The 24,735-nt window shown below is 34.1% G+C and overlaps 1 protein-coding gene and 1 long non-coding RNA gene across 13 annotated transcripts in view; one reads left to right on the forward strand and one right to left on the reverse strand.

The window, feature by feature from the left end:
• Window positions 1-24,735, reverse strand: part of LOC143242169 (uncharacterized) — a 79,538-nt gene that overhangs the window by 47,499 nt on the left and 7,304 nt on the right. For 3 of the 6 annotated variants that reach the window (XM_076485495.1, XM_076485498.1, XM_076485497.1), the window contains exons 3-5: window positions 18,931-19,029; window positions 15,623-15,806; window positions 8,360-8,579 (exon numbers count right to left, since the gene is read on the reverse strand). In XM_076485495.1, coding sequence (XP_076341610.1) covers window positions 8,360-8,579; window positions 15,623-15,775 — 373 coding nt within the window. In that variant the 5' untranslated portion in view covers window positions 15,776-15,806; window positions 18,931-19,029. Of the gene's footprint in view, window positions 1-8,359; window positions 8,580-15,622; window positions 15,807-17,908; window positions 18,191-18,930; window positions 19,094-24,735 lie in introns of those variants that run through there. The other 3 variants (XM_076485496.1, XR_013022500.1, XR_013022499.1) reach the window with 3 other exon arrangements.
• LOC143242171 (uncharacterized) overlaps window positions 1-24,735 on the forward strand; it is a 54,970-nt gene that overhangs the window by 14,491 nt on the left and 15,744 nt on the right. The window contains exon 1 of one of the 7 annotated variants that reach the window (XR_013022508.1): window positions 18,298-18,587. The exons of 5 other annotated variants lie outside the window; for them this stretch is intronic. This is a non-coding gene — a long non-coding RNA (uncharacterized LOC143242171). Of the gene's footprint in view, window positions 1-18,297; window positions 18,588-22,640; window positions 24,030-24,735 lie in introns of those variants that run through there. One more of the 7 variants, XR_013022507.1, reaches the window with a different exon arrangement.

A 24,735-nucleotide genomic window follows, 5' to 3' on the forward strand; every position in this document is an offset into this window, starting at 1 on the left:
ACACTCATTAGGTTAACACTTGTTGCAAAGAACAAGAGAAATCATTTTAATGTAACACTTGTTACAAAGAACAAGAGACATTCATCTTAATGTAACACTTGTTTCAAAGAACAAGAGAAATCTTGTTAAGAACAAACAAATCTTGTTAACACTTGTTACAAAGAACAAGAGACATTCATGTTAATGTAACACTTGTTACAAAGAACAAGAAACAATCATGTTAATCTAACACATGTTTCAAAGAACAAGAGACACTGATGTCAATACAACAAGTGTTATATTAACATGATTGTTTCTTGTTCTTTTAACAAGTGTTTCATTAACACGAGTTTTATAGTTCTTTATAAAAGTGTTTCATTAACATGAGTTCTCTTGTTCTTTGTAAAAGTGTTACATTAACACGAGTGTCTCTTCTTTGTTCTTCTAACAAGTGTTATATTAACATGATGTCTCTTGTTCTTTGTCACAAGTGTTACATAAACATGAGTGTCTCTTGTTTTTTTGTAACTAGTGTTACATAAACGCGAGTTCTCTTGTTCTTTATAACAAGTGTTATAATAACATGAGTGTTTCTTGTTTTTTTTTGTAACAAGTGTTACATTAACATAATTGTATCTTGTTCTTTGTATCAAGTGATATATTAACATGATTGTTTCTTGTTCTTTGTAACAAGTGTTACATTAACATGAGTCTCTTTGTTCTTTGTAACAAGTGTAACATAAAGATGATTGTCTCTTCTTTTTTGTAACAAGTTTTATATTAGCATGAGTTCTCTTATTCTTTGAAACAAGTGTTATATTAACATCATTGTTTCTTGTTGTTTTTCTAACAAGTGTTACAATAACACGAGTTTCTCTTGTTCTTTGTAACAAGTGTTAGATTAACACGAGTGTCTTTGTTTTTTTGTAACAAGTGTTACATTAACAGGAATGTCTTGTTCTTTATTACAAGTGCTCTATTAACACGACTTCTCTTGTTCTTTGTAACAAGTGTTACATTAACATGAGTGTCGTGTTCTTTGTAACAAGTGTTGTATTAACATGTTACTTGTTACAAAGTACAAGAGACTCATGTTAATGTAACACTTGTTACAAAGAACAAGAGACATGTTAATGTAACACTGTTAATGTAACACTTGTTGTAACAAGAACAAGAAACAATCATATCAATCTAACACTTGTTCAAAGAACAAGAGACACTCATGTTTATCTAACACTTGTTACAATGTACAAGAGACTCATGTTAATGTAACACTTGTTACAAAGAACAAGAGAACTCGTATTGATATAAACACTTCTTACAAAGAACTAGACACTCATGTTAATGTAACACTTATTACAAAGAACAAGAAACAATCATATCAATTTAACACTTGTTACAAAGAACAAGAAGTCGTGTTAATATAACAGTTGTTACAAAAAGAACAAGAGACAATCATGTTAAATAACATTTGTTACAAAGAACAAGAGACACTCATGTTTATGTAACACTTTTACAAAGAACAAGAGACATGTTAATATAACACTTGTTACAAAGAACAAGAGACACTCATGTTAATGTAATACTTGTTACAAAGAACAAGAGAACTCGTGTTTATATTACACTTGTTACAAAGAACATGAAACACTTACGTTAATGAAGCACTTGTTACAAAACAACAAGAGAACTCATGTTTATGTAACACTTGTTACAAAGAACATGAGACACTCATATTAATGTAACACTTGTTATATTAACATCAGTGTCTCTTGTTCTTTGTAACAAGTGTTATATTAACAAGTTCTCTTGTTCTTTGTAAACAAGTGTTACTTAACATGATTGTTTTTGTTCTTTGTAACAAGTGTTACATTAACATGAGTTTCTCTTGTTCTTTGTAACAAGTGTTACATTAACATGAGTATCTCTTGTTCTTTTTGTAACAAGTGTTACATTAACAGGAATGTCTTTGTTCTTTATTACAAGTGCTCTATTAACACGACTTAACATGAGTCTTTGTTCTTTGTAACAAGTGTTAAATTAACATGAGTGTCTTGTTCTTTGTAACAAGTGTTGTTTTAACATGTTCTTGTTCTTTGTAACAAAAGTTTATATTAACACTTGTTAGTTCTCTTGTGTTAATGTAACACTTGTTACAAAGAACAAGAGAACTCATTCTTTGTAACATAATATAACACTTGTTACAAAGAACAAGAGACACTCATGTTAATGTAACACTTGTTACAAAAGAACAAGAAACATGTTGTATAACACTTGTTACATATTAATTAATGTAACACTTGTTACAAAGAACAAGAACACTCATGTTGATATAACACTTGTTACAAAGAACAAGAGACAATCATGTTAATATAACACTTGTTACAAAGAACAAGAGACAATCATGTTAATATAACAAGTGTTACAAAGAACAAGAGACTCTCTTTCTTTGTAACAAGTGTTACATTAACATTTGTTATAACAAGTGTTACATTAACATGAGTGTCTCTTGTTCTTTTGTTACAAGTAACAAGTGTTACATTAACATGAGTTTCTTGTTCTTTGTAACAAGTGTTATATTAACACATTAGTTTTCTTTGTTCTTTGTAACAAGTGTTACATTAACACGAGTGTCTCTTGTTCTTTGTAACAAGTGTTATATTAACATGATTGTCTCTTGTTCTTTGTAACAAGTGTTACATTAACATGAGTTCTCTTGTTCTTTGTAACAAGTGTTATATTAACATGAGTGTCTCTTGTTCAAGTGTTAAACAAGTGTTTGTTCTTAAACAAGATTCTTACATTAACATGTTCTTTTTAACAAGTGTTACATTAACACGAGTTCTCTTGTTCTTTGTAACAAGTGTTATAATAACATGAGTGTTTCTTGTTCTTTGTAACAAGTGTTATATTAACATGATTGTTTCTTGTTCTTTGTAAACAAGTGTTACATTAACATGAGTGTCTCTTGTTCTTTGTAACAAGTGTTACATAAAACATGAGTGTCTCTTGTTCTTTGTAACAAGTGTTATATTAACATGAGTTCTTTTGTTCTTTGTAACAAGTGTTACATTAACATGAGTGTCTCTTGTTCTTTGTAACAAGTGTTATATTAACACGAGTTCTCTTGTTCTTTGTAACAAGTGTTACATTAACATGAGTGTCTCTTGTTCTTTTGTAACAAGTGTTATATTAACATGAGTTCTCTTTGTTCTTTGTAACAAGTGTTACATTAACATGAGTGTCTTTGTTCTTTGTAACAAGTGTTACATTAACATGAGTTCTCTCTTGTTCTTTGTAACAAGTGTTACATTAACACGAGTGTCTCTTGTTCTTTGTAACAAGTGTTACATTAACATGAGTGTCTCTTGTTCTTTGTAACAAGTGTTATATTAACACGAGTTCTTTTTTGTTTTCTAACAAGTGTTACATTAACATGAGTGTCTTCTTGTTCTTTGTAACAAGTGTTATATTAACATGAGTGTCTCTTTTCTTTGTAACAAGTGTTATATTAACATGAGTGTCTCTTGTTCTTTGTAACAAGTGTTATATTAACATGAGTGTCTCTTGTTCTTTGTAACAAGTGTTACATTAACACGAGTTCTTTTGTTCTTTGTAACAAGTGTTACATTAACATGAATGTCTCTTGTTCTTTGTAACAAGTGTTATATTAACATGAGTTGTTTCTTTTTTTTGTAACAAGTGTTATATTAACATGATTGTTTCTTGTTCTTTGTAACAAGTGTTATATTAACATGAGTGTCTCTTGTTCTTTGTTAACAAGTGTTATATTAACATGAGTGTCTCTTGTTCTTTGTAACAAGTGTTATATTAACATGAGTTCTCTTGTTCTTTTAACAAGTGTTACATTAACATGAGTGTCTCATGTTCTTTGTAACAAGTGTTATATTAACATGAGTGTCTCTTGTTCTTTGAAACAAGTGTTATATTAACATGATTGTTTCTTGTTGTTTCTAGCAAGTGTAATATAAGCACGAGTTCTCTTGTTCTTTGGAACAAGTATTATATTAACATGAGGGTCTCTTGCTCTTTGTAAAAGTGTCATATTAACACGAGTTCTCTTTATTGTAATAAGGGTTACATTAACATGAGTGTCTTTTGTCCTTGATAAGAAGTATTACATTAACACGAATTCTCTTGTTCTTTGTAACAAGTATTATATTAACACAAGTGTTCTTTGTAAGTGTTATGTTAATACCTCTTATTTTTTGTAAAAAGTGTTACATTAACACGAGTTTTCTTGTACTTTGTAACAAGTGTTATATTGACACGAATTCTCGTGTTATTTGTAACACGTTACATTAACAAGTTTCTCTTGTTCTTTCTGACAAGTGTCATATAAATACGAGTCCTTTTGTTCTTTTAACAAATGTTACCTTTACATGAGTGTTTCTTGTTCTTTGTAACAAGTGTTATAATAACGTGTTTGTTTTTTTTCTTGAAACAAGTGTTTTTTAACACGAGTGTCTTTTTTTTTTTAGCATGTGTAATATAAACACGAGTTTTCTTGTTCTTTGTAAAAAGTGTTACATTGACATGAGTGTTTTGTTTTTTGAAACAAGTGTTATATTAACACGAATTCTCATGTTTTTGTAATAAGTGTTACATTAACACGAGTGTGTCTTGTTCTTTGTAACAAGTGTTACATTAACATGAGTGTCTGTTGTTCTTTGTAACAAGTGTTATATTGACATGAGTTCTCTTGTTCTTTTTAACAAGTGTTACATTAACATGAGTGTCTTGTTCTTTATTACAAGTCCTATATTAACACAAGTGCTCTTGTTCTTAGTAGTAAGTTTTACGTAAACATGTGTGTCTCTTGTTCTTTTAACAAGTGTTACATTAATATTAGTGTTTCTTGTTCTTTGTAACGAGTGTTACATTAACATGTGTGTCTCTGTTCTTTGTAACAAGTTTTATATAGACGAGTTGTTCTTTTTTAACAAGTGTTACATTGACACGAGTGTCTTTTGTTCTTTGCAAGAAATGTTATTTAACCATGAGTGACTCTTGTTCTTTTAACAAGTGTCATATTAACATCTTTCTTTCTTGTTCTTTGTAACAATTGTTATATTAACATGAGTGTTTCTTGTTCTTTGAAACAAGTGTTAGATTAATATGATTGTTTCTTGCTCTTTGTAAAAAGTGTTATATTAACATGAGTGGGGGAAATTTCCCTAAAAACGAGGGTAAGCAGTGTCAGAAATGTCCCTAGCAATGGTGGTAAGCAATGGGGAAAATGTTTTTAGCAACGGTGGTAAGGAGTGGGGGAAATTTCCCGATGAACGGCGGTACGCACTGTCCGAAATGTCCCTAGCAACGGAGGTAAGCAGTAGGGGAAATCTTCCTGGCAACGGGGTAGGAAGTGTGGGAAATGTTCCTAGTAATGGGGGTAAGCAGAATCGGAAATGTCCCTAGCAGGGGGTAAGGAGTGTAGGAAATGTCTCTAGTAACCGGGGTAAGCAGTGCAAGAAATGCCCCCAGCAACAGGAGTAAGCTATTGGGAAATGTCCCTAGCAACGGGGGTGTATTGAGTCGAGGAATGTGCCTCTCAGCGGGGGAAAGAGTGAAGGAAATGTCCCTAACAACGGGGTGAAAGTAGTAGGGAAAATGTCCCTAGCAATGGGGTAAGCAGAGGGGGAGAAATCCCTAAGAACTGGTGTAAGCAGTGTCCAAAGTGTCCCTAGCAACAAGGGTAAGCAGTGGAGGAATTGTCCCTAGCAATGGTTGTAAACAGTGTAGGAAATGTCCCTAGCAACGGGTGGTAAGAAGTGGGGGATATGTCCCTAGCAACGGGTGGTAAGAACTGGGGGAAATGTACCTAGTAACGGGGCAAAGAAGTGGGGTAAATGTCCTTAGCAACTGGGGTAAACAGTGGGGGAAATGTCCCTACAATGGGGTAAGAAATGTCGGATATATCCCTAGCAACGGGGTAAGAAGTGTGGGAAATGTTCCTAGGAATGTGGGGTACGCAGTGTAGGAAATGCCTCTAAAAACTGAGGTAAGCAGTGGGGGAAATTTCTTTAGCAACGGTGGTAAGAACTAGAGGAAATGTACCTAGTAACGTGGAAAGAACTGGGGGAATGTCCCTAGCAACGAGGGTAAGCAGTGTCGGTACCCAGCAACGGGGTAAGCAGTGGGGTTAATTTTCTAGCAATGGTGTAAACAGGTTGGGAAATGTCTCTAGAAACAGGGGTGGTAAGAAGTGGGGTAAATGTCCCTAGCAACAGTGGTAACTACTGAGGGAATAGTCCCTAGCAATGGTGGTAAACAGTATAGGAAATGTCCCTAGCAACGGTGGAAAGAACTGGGGGAATGTCCCTAGCAACGAGGGTAAGCAGTGTCGGACATGTCCCTAGCAACGGGGGTAAACAGTGGAGGAAATATACCTAGCAACGCGGAATAATCACAGGGGAAATGTCCTTAGCAACAAGGGTAAGCAGTGGGGGAAATTTCCCTAGCAATGGGGTAAGAAGTGTGGGAAATATTCCTAGGAAAGTGGGTAATCAGAATCGGAAATGTCCCTAGTAACTGGGGTAAGCACTTGGGAAATGTCCCTAGCAACGGGGGTAAGCAGTGGGGAAAATGTCCCTAGTAACCGAGTGTATTGAGTCGGGGAATGTGCCTTTCAACGGGTGTAAACAGTGAAGGAAGTGTCCCTAGCAATGGGGGGAAATTAGGATGGTAAATGTCCCTATCAATGGGGTAAGTAGTAGGGGAAAAATCCCTATGAACTGGTGTAAGCTGTGTCCAAAATGTCCCTAGCAACGGGGGTAAGCAGTAGGAGAAATGTCCCTAAACAGTGTAGGAATTGTCCCTTGCATCGGGTGGTAAGAAGTGAGGGAAATGTCCCTAGCAACAGTGGTAAGAACTGGGGGAAATGTACCTAGAAACGGGGGAAAGAAGTGAGGGAAATGTTCCTAGCAACGGTGGTAAGAACTGGGGGAAATGTACCTAGAAACGGGGGAAAGAAGTGGGGTAAAGGTCCCTAGCAATGGGTGGTAAGCAGTGTGGGAAAGTCCATAGTAACGGGGGTAAGCATTGGGGTAACTTTCCATCGCAACTGTGGTAAACAGTGGAGGAAATGTCCCTTGCAACTGGTGGTAAGAAGTGTAGTAAATGTCCCTAGCTACGGTGGTAAGCACTGGGGAAAATGTCCCTAGCAATGGGGTAAGCACTAGGGGAAATGTCCCTAGCAACCGGGGTAAGCAGTGCCCGAAATGTCCCTAGCAAATGGGGTAAGCAGTGGGGGAAATGTCCAATGGTTATCTAAAAAAATACAACAAATTAACATTTTCAAAGGGAGTCACTTTTTTCTGTCCATCCCCTTATATGTAATATTTATGTATGTATATGAATACATTGTTTGGAATAACATGGGAAAAGTAGTTTAAAGTCGACATTTGGTGGCCAGAGTAACATTGGCTGCATTTTAGTAGATTAGTATTTGGTAAAATAGTCACATTAAATTTAGAGAAAAAGAGAGGACGCCATTACATTTGAAAACTGTTGAGAAAATCACTAAAATATTTTTAGTGTTTAATTGATTATTCAATTCACATATAGAAGTAAGTGTATTTTAGGGACTATTTCCAAATATGGAAAGAGGGGAGTGGGGCCACCGTGTTTGATTCACTAGATAGAGTTTTCTCAGCAAAGAGAAAAGATAAAAGGTCTTTATTTTATATTGTAGCTTTTAATATTGGTAATTTGAATTCCTAATTCATACAAGACTACAGACTTTGTATTTTGATATCACAAACATCTAACTTGAACCAGTGCTGTTTTCAACATACCACATAAAACACAAAAATTGAACTTTACTGTTTAATTTAGAAATTAAATAATATTTAATATGAAAATCTGAATTATAATGTACAGTTTGATACTAAACTTAAGGAGATAAATTCATAAAATAGTAGTTCAATAAAATTTTGAATGTTGGTCAACAAAAACAATGACATGGCCTTTGAGCCATGACCCATTTCAAAACAGTTAACATGAAATTCAGTTTGCACACAAGACTAGTTAATGCCTGAATCACTCTGAATTGGTAGCATTACAGACAAATTTTTAGAAAAATATTCTATAACTAAGTTTGGATTTTCTGTGTACACCATATTTGTAATGTTTACTAATAACTTACATAATTTTATGAAGATGCCCAAAGTATATTTGCAATTATTACATGCATAAAATTACACATTAACAGTTCAATCTAACTGCCCAACTCCACAAGCACAAGATTAAAAGAATTTCTTTTAACAAGGCATTTTCATTTTTTGCAAATCAGGATTTGAAAAAACAAAATCATTAACTCGTTATACAACATTTATATTTTCTAATTTACTACATAACTTACTTCTCAGGAATTCTTTTTCTTCCTGTAAAAGAGGATATTTTACCACTTGAGCAAGATCTTTAAGAAGTATAATTATAACTTCACTCTCTGCAGGTGGTAAGTCAGGAGAGATATTACTCTCCAACAGATTCACTAAGTAACTGTACAGTCTCCGAAAGTCTGGTTCACTGTCTTTTTTTGGTGTTTCATGATGTTCCTCAGTTTTTGCAGCTTTAAGCACCTACAGAATATAAAAGAAATACACAATATAATCGTAAGCTGTTTATCTTTAAAACACACATGGATTACATGAACTTTTAACTGAAACTGTTGTAAAAGTTTTGATAAATTGAAAGAGAAATGTAATGATAATAAGATCAAAGCACCAGCCATTTTGCATTATGGCTGGTGGGAAAAAGTTATATCAAAACTATGAAAGATGAATATAGTTGAATTACACATTAGTTATAAAAATCATTTAAAGATATTCATTTTAATGTAAGTGTGGAAAAAATTAATTTTCGCAAAACTCAAGTTATTACAATGCAATATTTGTTGCTGTTGCTGTAACTTAACTAAAGATGAGTAAGGATTTTCTTTATGAAAACTGATTCATAATACATAAATACTTGTGGTGGGACATTACAATTTAACTAACTCTCTTGATATAGGTTTGGTAATTCTGACTAACCATATAACCAATATGAAAGTATCCATACTCTAACTTTTAATGTGATATGTGTATCTTTATGAAATTTGGCAAGCTTTTAGAAAGCACTGCATGCTTAGTACACACACACACACACATAAACAGAATATTTACTTAAGCTTGTAGTTATGATGACAATTCATTTGTGGGGATGTTCAACAGAAGGGTTTTGAGAGTAGTATCTACTTGAAAGTTGTTTGAATTATAAAGATGTAAAATTTGAATTAAATAGACCCAACATTTGAAGTTTTTAGATTTAGAATACTCACAATGTTAAAGTAGATGGGAACAAATAAACATAAAAAGAAACTGAAAAGTATAAAACCAAAAGCTACAACACAGGAACATAATAAATTAGACTACAAGAAATATATCACCAAATGAAGCTGAAGTACAATTCAGAACAAGAAAATTTGTAGATTTGAGGAACAAAAATTAGTGCAAATAAAAAGACAGGCTCTAAAGAACACACATTCATGAAATCATTTAATTTAATCAAAGGAGTGATTTTGTTAGGAGTAATGTTATGTTAAACCTGTGAAGCCAACAATGGTAGTGACATAAAATAGGTTAGAGGAAGATATATCAATAATGCTGTTGTATATTCTTGGGGGAACAACTCAGACATATGTTATAAAAGGACATACTTCAATCTTGTTATCTCATTATATATATAATTAAATAATTTCAAAACTGTACACACCTCTTGATTTGTAAACTGGGTGATTTTTAAAGTGCTACAGAAATAACTGGGGGTTGCGTACGAAAAAAACATACACTAGAGAAAATAAGAGACTTTCGACTGGATGAATGAATATAAATAAAGGTTCTTAATGGATAAAAAGAGACTGTACTTAATTATTCTACCTTTCTTGTTCTGTGCTGTATATGTAGTCAAAATTATTCAGAATTTCAGAAACCCTGTAAAAAGTTAATAAAGGATACTAGGTAGGAAATACAAAACTCCCAAGAGAGATTCCATCTGAAGAACAATAAAAATACTAAATGATGTAAAGAACAAGATGCAGAGTCCATGAGACCTTACACAGATAGCCAAATGTTAAATATGTTATATAACCTGAAATCCAATTAAGGTGGTCAGAAACACCTTGATAAACAAGACATATGAGGTGCACAAACAAATTCAATGGAATGAATAAAGCAAGACCTGTGGAACATGAGCCATTGCAAAATATAAAAACTAATGTTGATCTCCTTGGAAATATTACATTTTTCACACCAGAAACAGACAGCCTTATTGGTGAGTTAAAAAAACTACAAAAAGAAAAAGGCATAAAACAAAAAAAGAATTGAGGTCAGTCAGGCTAGGTAACATAATATAAGAAAAACAGCTGTGACTATCTCAGCCCAAATCTCTGGTAGAAAGACTATTAAGGTGTCAGTACAGAACCTTTCTAAAAGAAAAAATAAGAGTATGAAAAAAATTTGAAAAATGTCAAATCATCTTAATCTTGAAGTTAGTAACAAAATACAACATATCTTCAGAGGAAGAATGGAAACAAGATGCACAAGGTTCAAACAAAGACAGGCAAATTAATACCAGGCTTACATCCGATGATGACATCTTGGTACCAAAGAAAGATGTATGAAAAACACAAAACAGCAAGAAAAAACAGTGAACACAAAGACATGAAGACTGCAACTGAAACAAAACAAACCATAATCATGAAAATGGTATATGAAACATGAAAAAATAAAGATGCAGACAAGTTTGAAAAAAATAAGACTTCAAATTCTGTATATAACAGCTAGCCATTACAGAAGATTTATCAAAAGTAATGGAACAGGATTTCTTTGGGACAGGCAAGAAGAATGAAAATCATTAAGGAGCAAGTCAGCATGAGGCAATAAGATTTGGACAGTGGAATTAACTGATTTTATCTTACCCATTACTTGAGAATGAAGATAAAATAGGCAGGTTCAGAGAAACAAGTTTTTTTCCAAGAAAGACTCCCAGTACCCACTGCTACAGAAGATGGACTTAGAACTTTAAACCAGTAAAGTATCAAAAATGTGCAATGTTGACCCTAAGGCACGGAACATGGGATGACCTAAATACCTGTTTAGACTAGCATGATGTGATAACAGCCAAAACAATAGAAAAACTGCAGCAAATAAAGGCAATGAGATCAAGTTCAACTATACTTTTTGAAATATATCACAACAAAGTTTTTGTGAATACTATAACATCTCACTCAGTTCAATTGAAAAAAAAACATGAAATCCTGATATTCAATTGAAACAGAATAAATCTTTGGAAGAGTGATTTTAAAATGAGATATCAAAAAGATTGCTGATCCTAAAGCTAACAGTTTTTTTTACTACAAAGAGCTATTACCTCATGTGTACTATCATGCATGTTCCTGCAAATGCCAGAAGCCTTGAACAAAGTTCCCATCCCCTTACGTGCATCAACATATACTGCACCAGTCTTTAATGTAATCATCATAAGACCATAGCTCTCCATGCAAGTAATCATGGGAGGCAGCACTCAGTGAGAAACCACATCCATTTCAAGCAGAGAATGTTCTTTGTGCAGCTGAAGTTATAGGGGAAAAGATTGTGAATAAGAATCTTTTGGTGAGTGCTAATATGTCACAAGCTGATCAGATGGCAGATTATTCAAGCATGTATAATCTCACAGGAAGATAGCTGGACATAAGTGTTTAGAGTTGCTAGACCTATATGTCAGGTCATTCCATATTAGAGGAATACCTACATGAGATATTACAAAAAATTAAACAAAAAAAGCATACAGACCCACGTTCTAAAGTAAACCCATGACTCATCCATCTTGTTATAATCAACTTACTTCATAAAACAGCAGATACCTGAAGTACAATATCAGGTAACACCCCAATCCTACTTTCCAAGCAAAGGATGTGTCCACTTAGTATTGGAATATTGGTATTCCATTTAATGAGGAACTCTATGTCGAGTTCCCCAACTCCACTAGAAGAATTTGAGGGAAATGGAACTTGCATGGGGGAAAACACAGGAGGGATACATGAATCATTGTTAACAGGCACATACATCTGCAATTAGATGTCACACTGAGAGACAGTACCACGGATTACCATGACTAAAGACAGCAGACACACACCTAGTGCTGTCCTTCATATTTTTGTCAAATGTTGAATAGCCTGGAATATATATTTATAATATATATGTGCGTGCGTGTGTGCACCCATAGAAATCAATGAATAATTATGCACAAAGCCTCAACAGAAGAGCTTAATACTTTTAGTACTTCTCTCCACTTTCTGTGAATTTTCAGCAAATATTTCTTTTGAGCAAACACTGGGCACTTAGTGTGTTCTATGATCTTAATAATACATAATGTTTGAATGAGGTCATTATGAAAAAAAACAATGCAGAAACGTAAACAATTCAAATTAGAGCCACGATGATGAGTGAATATAGGCAATTGGAATGAGACAATGAATAAAGGAGAGGATGGAACCAACACAGAAGGGAGGAACTGAAAACTAAATATTTCACCCACAGAAGATAAACCAAATGAAGCAAAATCATGATGTGGAGGAAATGTCTGAAAACCAGGACTGGTCATCCATCACAAGGAAGAGTATCTGTAGAGTGAGAAACTGCCCATCAGAAACAGGAAAAACCAAAGCTGAATCAAATAAGATAGGATGATGTTTGGCCAACAATTTTCCAACTTTGTGGGAATAATAAAAGGATGAAAGTACAACCTCATGGTGGGGATGAGGAATTGTCTCAAGGACTTTTACACAGGTGAGAGGGAAAGTAAAAGTTTAGCAAAACCTCTGAGAAAGTCCTGAGGAACTGAACAGGCATAGAAAAGGCGATTCATCAGAAAAAAGAGTTGGAGAACAAAGCTCCTACAAAACTGGAGCCAAGGGGTTGCTTCAGAAACAACTCATCTCAAGGACCTGAAATGGCTAACCCTCAAAGAAGACAAACCATACAGTAACAAAAGAACAAAGAACAGTAGATGAAGGGACCAACAAGGCCATATGTAATGAAAAAAACCTGTTGTGGTCCTCTGGTCCAAAAGGTAATTTACTAAAGGTAGAACAGATGAAGAGCAGCATCAATACAAACTGCATCATTTAAAAATACCCCAAAAAAGCACTAAAAAGGAAAGAAAAGTAATATAATGCTTTACGAGTGTAAAAAAGGCAATAGTACAGCAGAAACTACAAGAAACATGCAAGATGCTTATGGTGGAGTCTCAATGAAATAAAATGTTGAAGATGGTTTCAAAAGTTCAGTTTGTCCTGTTGAGTTTAATGATAACTCGCTGCAGGCTGCACTTGATAAAGACTGTGCTGTAACAGTTGAAGAACTAGCACGGAAGTTTAATTCAACCCATTCAACAGTTTACTATCATCTGCAACAGCTTGGAAAGATGTCAAAGCTTAAAAAATGGGTCCCCCATGATTTGACAAAAGCCAACCTTAGAACAAGAGTGGACATTTGCACTTATCTGCAATCTCATGAATGTAACTCACCTTTTTTGGAAAGGTTAGTGCCTGGAGATGAAAAATGATTATTTTATAAGAATGTTAAGCACTGCAGAAAATGGCTCAGTACAGGTAAATTGGTTAAAGTGCAGCCCAAAATGGGCCTACACCATAGGAAAGTCTTGTTAAGCATTTGGTGGGATATTGTTGGTGGGATCCATCCACTTTGAGTTGCTGCCACTCAATGTAATGATTACATCAGACTTCTGTTGTCAACAGTTAGAGCACTTGAATGTTACACTGAATCAGTCATAAAGGTGTTGTGTTATACCAGGATAATACATGGCCCCATACAACAAGGATCACATCTGCAAAGATTGAAGAGCTAGACTGAAAAAAAACTTCCACATCCTACTTATTCTCCAGACCTTGTCCCATCCGATTATCATGTATTCCAAAGTTTGCAGAACTATCTTGATGGAAAAGAGCTTGAAACACACAATGCTCTGTACAGTAAACAATATAATACATCACTTTTTTGGCTTTCCATTGATTATAATAATTCGGTATAAAATATCAGCAGGAGAGAGCTACTGGAAATTTGTAAAAGAGAGAATGCAGTAGGTGTGCATGGGAACTATGTCTGGTTTTGTATCTTGTGGCTCCATATGCAAATAAGATTAAAGGCTATAAAAAATAGACTTTACCTTAGTAATATCTGGATTATAATGAGAAATATATGTGCAACTTTGTACTTCTCAAGAGTTGTAGCAAATAATTAAAAAAGAGGGAATACTTGGAGAATAATGTCACAATTTTCATACCAGGGAAAATTAAGGCTTTTGTAAATATTTTGTTATATAAACAAGAACTTAATATTTACAAGATATTAAAATTTGATTCACTGACTATGTTTTCATGCCAAGATTATTTGTATATAATGTTAATAAAGTAGTTTAATTAAATTGTGAATGTAAGTCTAAAAGGTCGTGTACTTTTACCTACCTGAAGGAAGAGGGTTAAAAGAAAAATTTAAGATAATTTAAATAAAAGTTCTAACCGATCAATTAAACATTTTTTGTTGTTTCTGAAAATCAAAAATATCATGTAAAACACGAATCATAAAAAACGAGTTAGTGTTCAAGAGTCAGAGCTCATGAGGATTACTGTGCATCTTGCCTTCCTATTAGTGGACGGCTATAGTCTAATGGTAATTAAATCACATACCAGCATAATACTCACTGACACACAGTGAAGTGAGAGCTTTATTCTAGACTTATAGCATGTGTAGGAATTTACACAACAGTGTGAAAAAGGGTAAGAGTTCTTTGTTATGCAGAAAGACAAATTTATGAAGATAACACCAACTCCATAAGTATATAAACACTTTTCTGGACACTGGTATTGTTGAAAAGATTCAGAACCCAAAGGAGATAGAGGAAAAGAGGTTATCTACAAAGTTATAGAATGTCTATACAAAAGACACAGATTAACAAAAGACTGAAAACATAAAAGATGAAACTTAGAATCATAAACAAACTCTTCCAGCTAAGTGTTGGTGAAATTCAGTGTAAACCACATACTGAGCAAAAACCTGCTAATCAACCCCATAATTAAGGCAATCAATGCTATGTGGAAGATTAGTTAACAGTTTGTGTGTGTGAAGACAGAGAGGTAAAGACAGACCATAAAGAGAGAGCTAAAAGCTATAAATCATTCCAAAACAACAAAATGAAAGATGAATGAATCAAGGACAGGTAAATTTTAAAACTCCCATCATGGAACCAAAACTTTGACAAAGGAACTATCATGAGATTCTTACAAGTTCTATCATTGAAAGAAAAAATTCAGATAACAAGTGAGATAAGAAAGATATAAAACAGTCTTCAATCTCCAGAAATTTCTCCCGCCAAAGATGTTCAGAAATTTTTTGTCACATTTGTTAAGAATTTGAATTGAAACTCATAAAGGCTTTCAGGTCTATGTGATTGAACTTACAACTTTTAACTTGCTTCTGGTGAAACATGATTTCTAAAATATAATCACTTTAAATGCAAGATTTTCTTTGTAACCATACTGTATTGCTTCAATACTCAAGGAACTTACTTCTGCTATGATCTTGGAGTAATCATCGTTACGGAAGAAAATATGAACATTCTTTTTCACAATATCTCCCCAGGATTCTATTGGAGCTTGTTTTCCTTCAATTTGTGATTGATCATTCATTTTATTTTTTCCCTCACAGCTCGCATTTTCCATTTCTGAACATAGGATCTAATTTCCATCAATTCTGGAGTTTTGTGAAAAATAAAACTGATGAAAAGTTACACTTCCCTAACCTAATAAAGTTCACACTGTAACAGTTCTTGTAAAGTAGTTTGTTAATAAAACAGTATTTAAAACACTAGTGTGTTAGCCAGCTTGAAGAATCATATTACTTGGAAAAGGACCTCACCAGCAATGGTTATAGTAGACGTAGTCTGGTCGAGATATTACTATACGATTTTTTTATTTTACTCAGATGTTTTTCCTTTTGTACAATGATGAAGCCACTGACCTTCTAAGTCAAACACTTTTGAAACAGACAGCTATGTTGGTTAAAATGCTGATAATATTACAAGCCTGAAAACATAAGACACTAAGTCAATAAATCTGAGAAAATGATCAAGAAAAATTTACAAAACATAATCATAGCAAGCAAATACAAACTGACTCTTTTTAAACTACTCAAAGCTAACACGCCAACTTTGTACAGGCCTCCCAGTTTTGTTATTTACTAGACAGTTAATTTACTATATCAAGGTTCTATTAATTTCAGATATTGTTATGCACTGGTTACAATTAATTTACATTTCTAGAATTCAAACTGAAATACAACTACATAAGAAATGAAATATCACAGTTTTAATAAATGATAATGTGATGCAATAATAGACTATACACATAACATTTTTAAACATTTGGGAAAAATTTATATAATCAAATAGCAACATTTGTACTTTTATTTAGCAAGTTATTTCCTAGTATAGAATATTCTCTTGAAAAGAAATTTTTCTTACATGTATGTGCTGGGTTTTAAAATATTCTTACATTTGAAATCAGACATAAAATGATAACTTGAAAATAAACATTTCTATAAAATTATTTACAGTACGAGTGAAATTGGCATGTTCCAACACCAAAAATACATTTCTGATAGGTACTTACCTCTACTGAGATAATATCTTTTCCTTCTCTATGCACTGAGACTAGGCAATTAGAGGTGCACAGAAAGAAGGGAGGATGGAAGCACAGAGAATATCTATTAGAAATATATTTACAGTGTTGGAAAATGTTAACTGATTATATAATATCTTATCCTTACTCATATAATAACAATAAACAATGAAAAGGTGGAAGGAGAGGTGTAAAGTTATCTAAACAAGCATCCTCTTTGGAATGTACCCAAAGGGAACTCATGAACTGTGACACCCTCTACAATGGAAACATGTAGGGGCACACCCATGACAGACTGTATCCCTTATGTACAAGGATATTCTCTACTCAAAATAAAGATATGCTTCTCTAAGTTCAGGGAAAATTATGCACAGTCCAAAACCCAAGTAATGGAAATGGACGTGCAAGATGGTGCAGTATGACTGAAGTGATAAAAACCATACATGGTGGGTTATCTACAGTCCAAAACCAGACAGTATCAGGTATTTCTCATCCACTCTGCATTAGACGGATCTACACCATTCACACCAACAGAACACCACTGCTCTACTTTCCACTGAGTAAAACTGGTTACACTCAGGAGGAAGTCTCTGATCCATGACCCCAGCAACTAAAAACTAGCAAATGACAAGAACTCCCATACCCTACTAAATAAAAGGGGAGTAAAAACGCACTGGGGAGGTTGGAGGAACAAAACACCTTAAGACAATGCAATAATTTAGCATGCAACCTTACTTTTAAAAGGCTTCCAGTCCTGGTTTATTAAACTAAAACCAGAAAAATGGGCAGTTATTCCAACACTAGTTTGCTCATGACAGTCCATGAGCAGGTATGGTTTGAATTGGGTTTTGTTTAACAAATAAGATACCATGAGAACAACCTCTAGTGGTCTTTTGGAACATCCCATCTCAACAGTGAGCATTACAGACTTGATTGGCTGCAGGATGCAAATTTATATTTTAGTATACCTTGTTGGGCATCCACATGCCACTGAGTAGGTTACTGAGGTGTAGAATAGAGCACCTATAAAGGTAAGAGAAAAAAGATAAATGATTTGAGGGTTACTTGCCCTGTCCCATCAGGATATATCAATTTAAACAGATTTATCACACACTCCACTTTAAACTCTGAAATTCAAGGAGTAGATGTATTATTTGAGAGTTGGAAAATACTTACACCTGGCAGGGGGTAGGTTAAATCATGAAGTTGTGACATGTCAGGTAAAGCATAACTGCTCCTTGGCATAACTGAGAAGTAAACTTTCCAGCATGAGTTACAAAATCTGTGAATGGAGTGAATTAAATATTTGCTCCCATATCTTTCAGCCATCAAGTAAAATACAGCAAAAGCAACCAGGAAAATACCCAAAACATTTGTCTGATATATGTTTCCATTTCACTACAAGTAAGATATCTAACAGCCTCAACTGAGAATGACTCCTCCCACTCTGATTATTGTACAACACCAGATATGGGATGGAAGAGACCTGATTTGGCTCTATGCCAAATATAATAATCCTAGAATTCACAAGTTAGCTTGTCAATAGGAAAAAAAATTATGAAAATAAACTAGAAAACACATAACATTCAAAGTATCTCTGAATGATCATAATACTAGGAAACCCAACAGCAGCTCTTTGTAGAGAAAAGTTATAACATTATCTTAACAAGACACTTAGATACAGTACAAAGACAGAAGACACACTGACAAAGTTGGAAAGTGTCACAAGAGCGATATTGCTAAGAGCAATTGAGTGGAATACAAAGGACTAGAGCAAGTGATAAAAAATCAGACCAATGTTTAGACAAGCAAAGAAACCCTAGCAGTCATGGAACCGTTGCAAGTCGCAGAGGAGGTAAGTTTTGTAATATTTTTTGAACATTCTTCCATGTTTCAATAGAAAGATAGTCATTAAAACAGCACATACTATTATTTCAATTTAAATGTTTAAAGCATTACACAAGTATAAACACAATGTTATAATATGTATTATTTCATTGACATCAGTACTACTCTCATGAAAAAGGTGTGTTCATTTGTATAAGGTCTAATTTGAACCATTTGCATTTGGCATGTTTATGAGGATACATGCGTAAATTACAGAGAAACCTACATTTTCATAAAAGCAATTTTTTAATATTTTGAGACAAACATTTTAAATACAGCTTTGCTTTACAACATAATGCACACAAACTTACTTAATCTCTGTTTAATTCCCAGTTTTTACAACTTTCTCAAACATCACCAAATTTCCAAGACCATACCTTCTTAATCCCTTAAGGAAGACTTTCTTTTCACTATAAGAAAATTAAAATTTCAAAATTATTTTGAGAAAAATCTAACTGTCAATTTAGATGAAACCACTAATATCTGTGCTTTTCTAAAAAAATATTAAAACAGAAACTCATTCTTAACATTCTTCTCCAATAAACTGAACTAAAAGAATAAACTTGGAAAATATTAAAACATATATTAACAGCAAAAGTATGAAATGTATATATATACAAAATGTAAAAACTTCAACATTAAAAGTAATAAAGTTTTATTTTAAGCTTATTATATGCAAACAGTCCTTGAAAATATTGCTTTTTACAGATTTTACCTTTTGGAATAATTTGGTCTGATACCGTTGCAAGTACTATTAACTTGTTGCAAAATCTGGTTATATAAATACAAAAGAGAAAAGTGATGCTTTAGATTTTAATTTAATGCTTTATATGCTTGAGTGGACTTTATTACCATGTTTGTTTGTCTTCTTATGTTCTTGTAAAATAATATAATGAATACTGCAAATATTTTATATGTAAAATATAAATAATAACTAAGCTCATTACAAATATACTGAAAATTAAAAGTTTCCTACACTGAAAATGCATTTTTAATGGATACTTATCTCTTTCACATAATAGCTTTTCTCAACTTGCATTGAGCTCTATGTGCACAGTTTTTGTTCTCCACTAGCCTTGATGTTTCCACCTATCTTTACATGTGATAGAGCTTTACCGTAACATGCAAAAACCCACCACCAACAGGATTATCACAAACCCTCTTTGTACAGATGACTCTCTATTCATTAGTCGCTCTGATCTGGCTATCCAAGGAGTGTTAAAGTAAAATTTTAGGCTCATCTCATTTGTCAACCGGACACGTATTTTTGGTATTTGATTCACTTGTCATGTGCGTATGAACTACTGAGAAAGACATAGCTCGTTTCCAATGTTGAGTAAAAATCATTTGCAAAAATGACTGATTTGACAACATTCACAATGACCAAGTTCAGCTTATGGGCAAGTCAATGTACATATAAAGCCTATAGCATGATCTCTTTTATTCTTTACTAAACACAACTACACTTGTCACTCATTGCACTGACATCAACATGCACCGAGTTGTCAAATTTCGTATATCAATTACACTTTATACTAGCTCCGCCTGGACATGTGCATTTGAACTTTCTGCTGTCATGAAACCAGTAAATCCTTAATGGATTACTCATTCGAAGAAATATCTTATAACAACTAACAATTGCTCCCTTCTAGACAAATCTTTGAATTCATCTACCAAAATGGAGAATAGGTTTGCATTTGCTACTTTTCCTTGTTTCATCTAAAATGATATCTGATATAATTTCAAGTAACGCATTTTGTAATGTGTGATGATTATACTTCGCATTAGCTTGTTCTTCTGCCAGCTTGGATCGCAGCATTTCTGAATATTTTTTTTGCAATAGATCCGATACTGTTATGAGATTGACTTCATTAACCTCATAATTTGTCTCTCAATGTCTCCTTTGTGCAGTGTTTCGGACCACTGTTAGTCTGACCGTATCCGCTACAGTTTTGATGTATTAACGATTTGTACTCATCGTTTCTTTATGCTGTTTATGTATTAGATGTGATACTGTATTTTTCGCCGTTTTACTTTTTGTATGCAGCATATCTGCCTTTACAGTCAACGTGTCACTCTGATTTATTGTGGTTAAGTTTTAAGTTATTCTTATATGAATCACCTGTACACTTTTTCCAGCTCTTAAAGCTGTCTTATACGAAGGCACTCTCTTCACTTGTTTGTCGAAAATGTGTCGTTATCGGATCTCTAAAATTGAGATGGAAAAACAGCTGACAGTCTAACACTGCATTTTGGTTGGATGTGTACTTCATCTGATCTAAGTGGCTGTTCATAGTTCAAATATATTAAAGGAGCATCATTGAAGCATATGAGAAAATTAACTAGATTTTAATGTTTGCAGACCATTAAATTTTTAATAATATTTATTACGACATACACATCAAGAGAAATATAACTAAAGTAGTTTGACAAAACAGAACACCTGTTTTGCGTGTGAATAAAGGTCGGTCAGACTCTGCACATACATATTTCCATATACATTAATTTCTCATGTAAAGTCCTGTCAAAATATTTCAATATCAAATCCTTGTCGTCTCGCACATCAGACAAGTATACTCTACAAATTGAGCTGAAGGTTTAATCAGCTAACATTTACTTATAAGGTTTTTTTTTATATATCTTGAACTACCTTTTCTTTTCTACCAAAATCACTGGTCGTCATTAACAGTTGAATCCAACATTAACTTTCTCTAGAACTTTAATAACTTCAGTTTGACCAAGCTGTGTATTGAGAATTTCGACTGGTTTGCTGAGATTCATCACTCGCTGGGACAGCAGTAAGTCTACAGATTTACAACGTTAAAAAGAAGGGTTCGATTCCCCTCGATGGACAGAGCAGATAGCTTTGCTATACGAAAAACACAAACACACACTGCCAAGATTTTATTACAAGACAAAGAGATCGAACGATTAACGTGAGACATCAGACAAACATATCACTACTAAATTTGGCTTTATAGCTGAGAAAGATTTGTAATAAATTTTCAACTAACAAAATATACCGACGATGTAATAATCGGTTGGTTTCAACATAGCATTCTGGAGACATTTTACTGTATACCATCTCTTGTAAGCCCAGAATGCCACCAACTTTCACTTATGATTTTTTAATTAAATGATTATTTGAACTGCTGATCAGCAAGATTGTTTATTTTTTGAATTTTGCCCAAAGCTACTTGGACTACTATTTTGCCATAGAATAGTAGGATTAACCGTCATATTATAACGTCCCCACGGCTAAAAAAAACGAACATGTTTGGCGTGACGCGGTTTCGAACCCGCGACCCTCAGATTAACTTTTAAAAAGGACTGTGAATATTGTTGTAAGCGTTGTGCCGTTGGATTCTTAGAAGAACAAGGACCACAAAAACGACGCCAGGTACAACTCTGTAACCTACACCTAGATCCTCGTCATGTATGGGTGGGTGGTGATGACAAGCTGCCTTTTCTGTAGTCTTACACTGCTAAATTAGGGACGACTAGTGCAGATAGTTCTAGTGTAGTTTTGCGCGAAATTCAAAACAAAACCTCTAGGCTCGGCATGGCCAGCTGATTAAGCCAGTCGACTCGTAATCTGAGGGTTGTGGGTTCAAATTCCCGTCACACAAAACATGCTCACCTTTTCAGTCATGGGGCGTTCTAAAGTGACGGTCAATCCCACTATTCGTTGGTAAAATAGTAGCCCAAGCGTTGGCGGTGGATGAGGTTAACTAGCTGCCTTCCCTTTTGTCTTACATTGCTAAATTAGGGACAGCTAGCGCAGATAGCCCTCTTGTAGCTTTGCGCGAAATTCAAAAAACAAAAAAAAACCTCTTTAAAGTATGCGAGACCAAACGTGGCACACGTGCTCAGGTACATCGCGAGAAACATTGTTGAATCTCCATACTTTCTTCTGCCCCCCCTTTTTTTTTTGACAAATCCAGAGTCTAATACAAATGTTAAAAATTCACAATTTTCTTTAATATGAACGTAATCTTATCCGACTAACTGTGTTGTCTGGAAGACGTATAAGCACTTCTATTGCTCACTCTTCTACAGAACGGTACATTCGACACTCCGACTCACCCACGCGACAACCGTATAGACCTGATAGCATTGCTACCGCCCGTGGATTGGAGGACTTTCGGAAAGGGCTTCTTGCCCTTCGAACTTTATTGTAAACATCATGAACGTGGTAAATGCCAGAATGGCAACATTCTGAATTAATCTGGATAATTCTCGTATTTTAAAAATATTTCTTTATTGTTTTATTTTCAGCAATCACAGTTTTTGATCAGCGTATCTTTAACCATGTCGAACAACGTGACACCATTTAACTTTATCGGGAAACTTTGATTATACAAGCATGTACTCACATTCGTGCGTTCGCCATTGAGAAAATGAAAACTATAGCCTTGCCAGATATCTCGTGCGTCCAAGCACACGAATTTCTTCGCCTTTTGCTGAAAAATGGTTGAAGAATTTGTAAACGTGGTGACAAATTACGTGTTTCAATTGCTAAGATATTGAAAAGCAAATGAGCGAAATTCCTCAAATAATAGCGACTGTCGACAATACCAGAAATATTTTCCGTAGCAATTACTCAGTTCTCAGTGTAGATGATAATTTACGTATTGCCGAAACTTAATCGTTGATGCACGAAATTTTAAAACTGCAGAATTAGAAAGTTCAAAATGAATTCATGAAATGTCCATTAAGATTTAGTAAAGAAATGAACATAGCTATAAACATTTTTCGAAATCAAGTTTAGTGGCGGGGTACATGGAAGTAGGCACCTCCGAGGTTCAATCTTTCCTTGCAAAAATGTATTAAGATTAGGAAGGCAGGAGAATGCATAATATTTAATAAATAACTCCCAAGGCTCTAAGGCGAGCTCTGGATCCAAGCAGTAACAGGTGCGCTTCAGGCGCACATTTCGTCGCTTCGTTAGGTTAAATAAATCTTGCCCCTCCCCATTATTAAATTGCCTCTTATTTCACTGAAGTCTAAAGTTTTAAAACTAGAAACTGGATTGTGCATTATTTATTTGTGATCGATTTCTTCTCCCAAAACGTTTCAAAAAATAAAATAAAAATATGTAGTACTTCTACATCTAAAGTGCTTTGGAATTTTATTTTTGGTTTGTTTTTATTTTAAATAAACAGACGAACTATCATTTAAACATCAAGGTGATGTAAAACAATAAACAGAACTATTTTCAATCCTGTAAAATATCCAAAAGGGTATTCACCAATAAAATTAGTCACTGTAAATATATTATTCTGACTCTGGCCTAGAGTGGCCTAATAGTTAGCATATGAGGCTGTAAATACGAAGATTTATGGCTCCCATCGGTTGCGGACAGCGAAGAATATACCAAAAGTGGACGGTTATTGTTGTTGACTATCAGGTTAAAATTAACCCTTAGTGTAGATTTGCGAAAAAAAAACTATAAACTATCTCAATTCGTATGTTTGATAAGTTTACAGTTACGAACGTACTTGAAAAGGGGCCAGGTGGTTATGCACTCAACTTGAAATCTGAGGGTCGCGAGTTTGAATCCCCACCACACCAAACATTCTCGCCCTTTCAGCTGTGAGGACGTTATAACGTGATGATCAATCTAGCGTAGATAGCCCTCATTCACAAATTCATAACAAAAGAACTCTATGAAGATGTTATTTGAAAAATCGTTTTTTTTTACAATAAAACTAGAAATACCCTCCCTCCCACACAGATAGCTCTCGTGTAGCTTTGCGCGAAATTCAAAACAAACCCTCTCTCCTCATCCCTAGTGGTACAGCAGAAAGCCTGTCGTCTTGCGATCCTGAAAGAAATAAGTTTTCCGTACCTATGATGGACGGAGCACAGATAGTCCACTGCACAGTTTTACGCTTGGCAACAAACAAACAGTTTTTTTTTTTTTTTTTTTGAAGGAGGCGTATTTTTCTCACTAAATTTTAGTGCATATCTTTATGTATTAAAATCTGAAATATTATCGAAGAAAATACAACGCTAGAAACTGGGTTTCGATACCAGGGGTGATCAGAGCACAGAAAGCCCTTTGTATAGCTTTGTGTTTATCTTCAAACTTCATACAAACAAATAAGTTTGTT

This window comes from Tachypleus tridentatus, unplaced genomic scaffold (genome assembly GCF_004210375.1).
Source record: "Tachypleus tridentatus isolate NWPU-2018 unplaced genomic scaffold, ASM421037v1 Hic_cluster_2, whole genome shotgun sequence".
Lineage (NCBI taxonomy): Eukaryota > Metazoa > Arthropoda > Merostomata > Xiphosura > Limulidae > Tachypleus > Tachypleus tridentatus.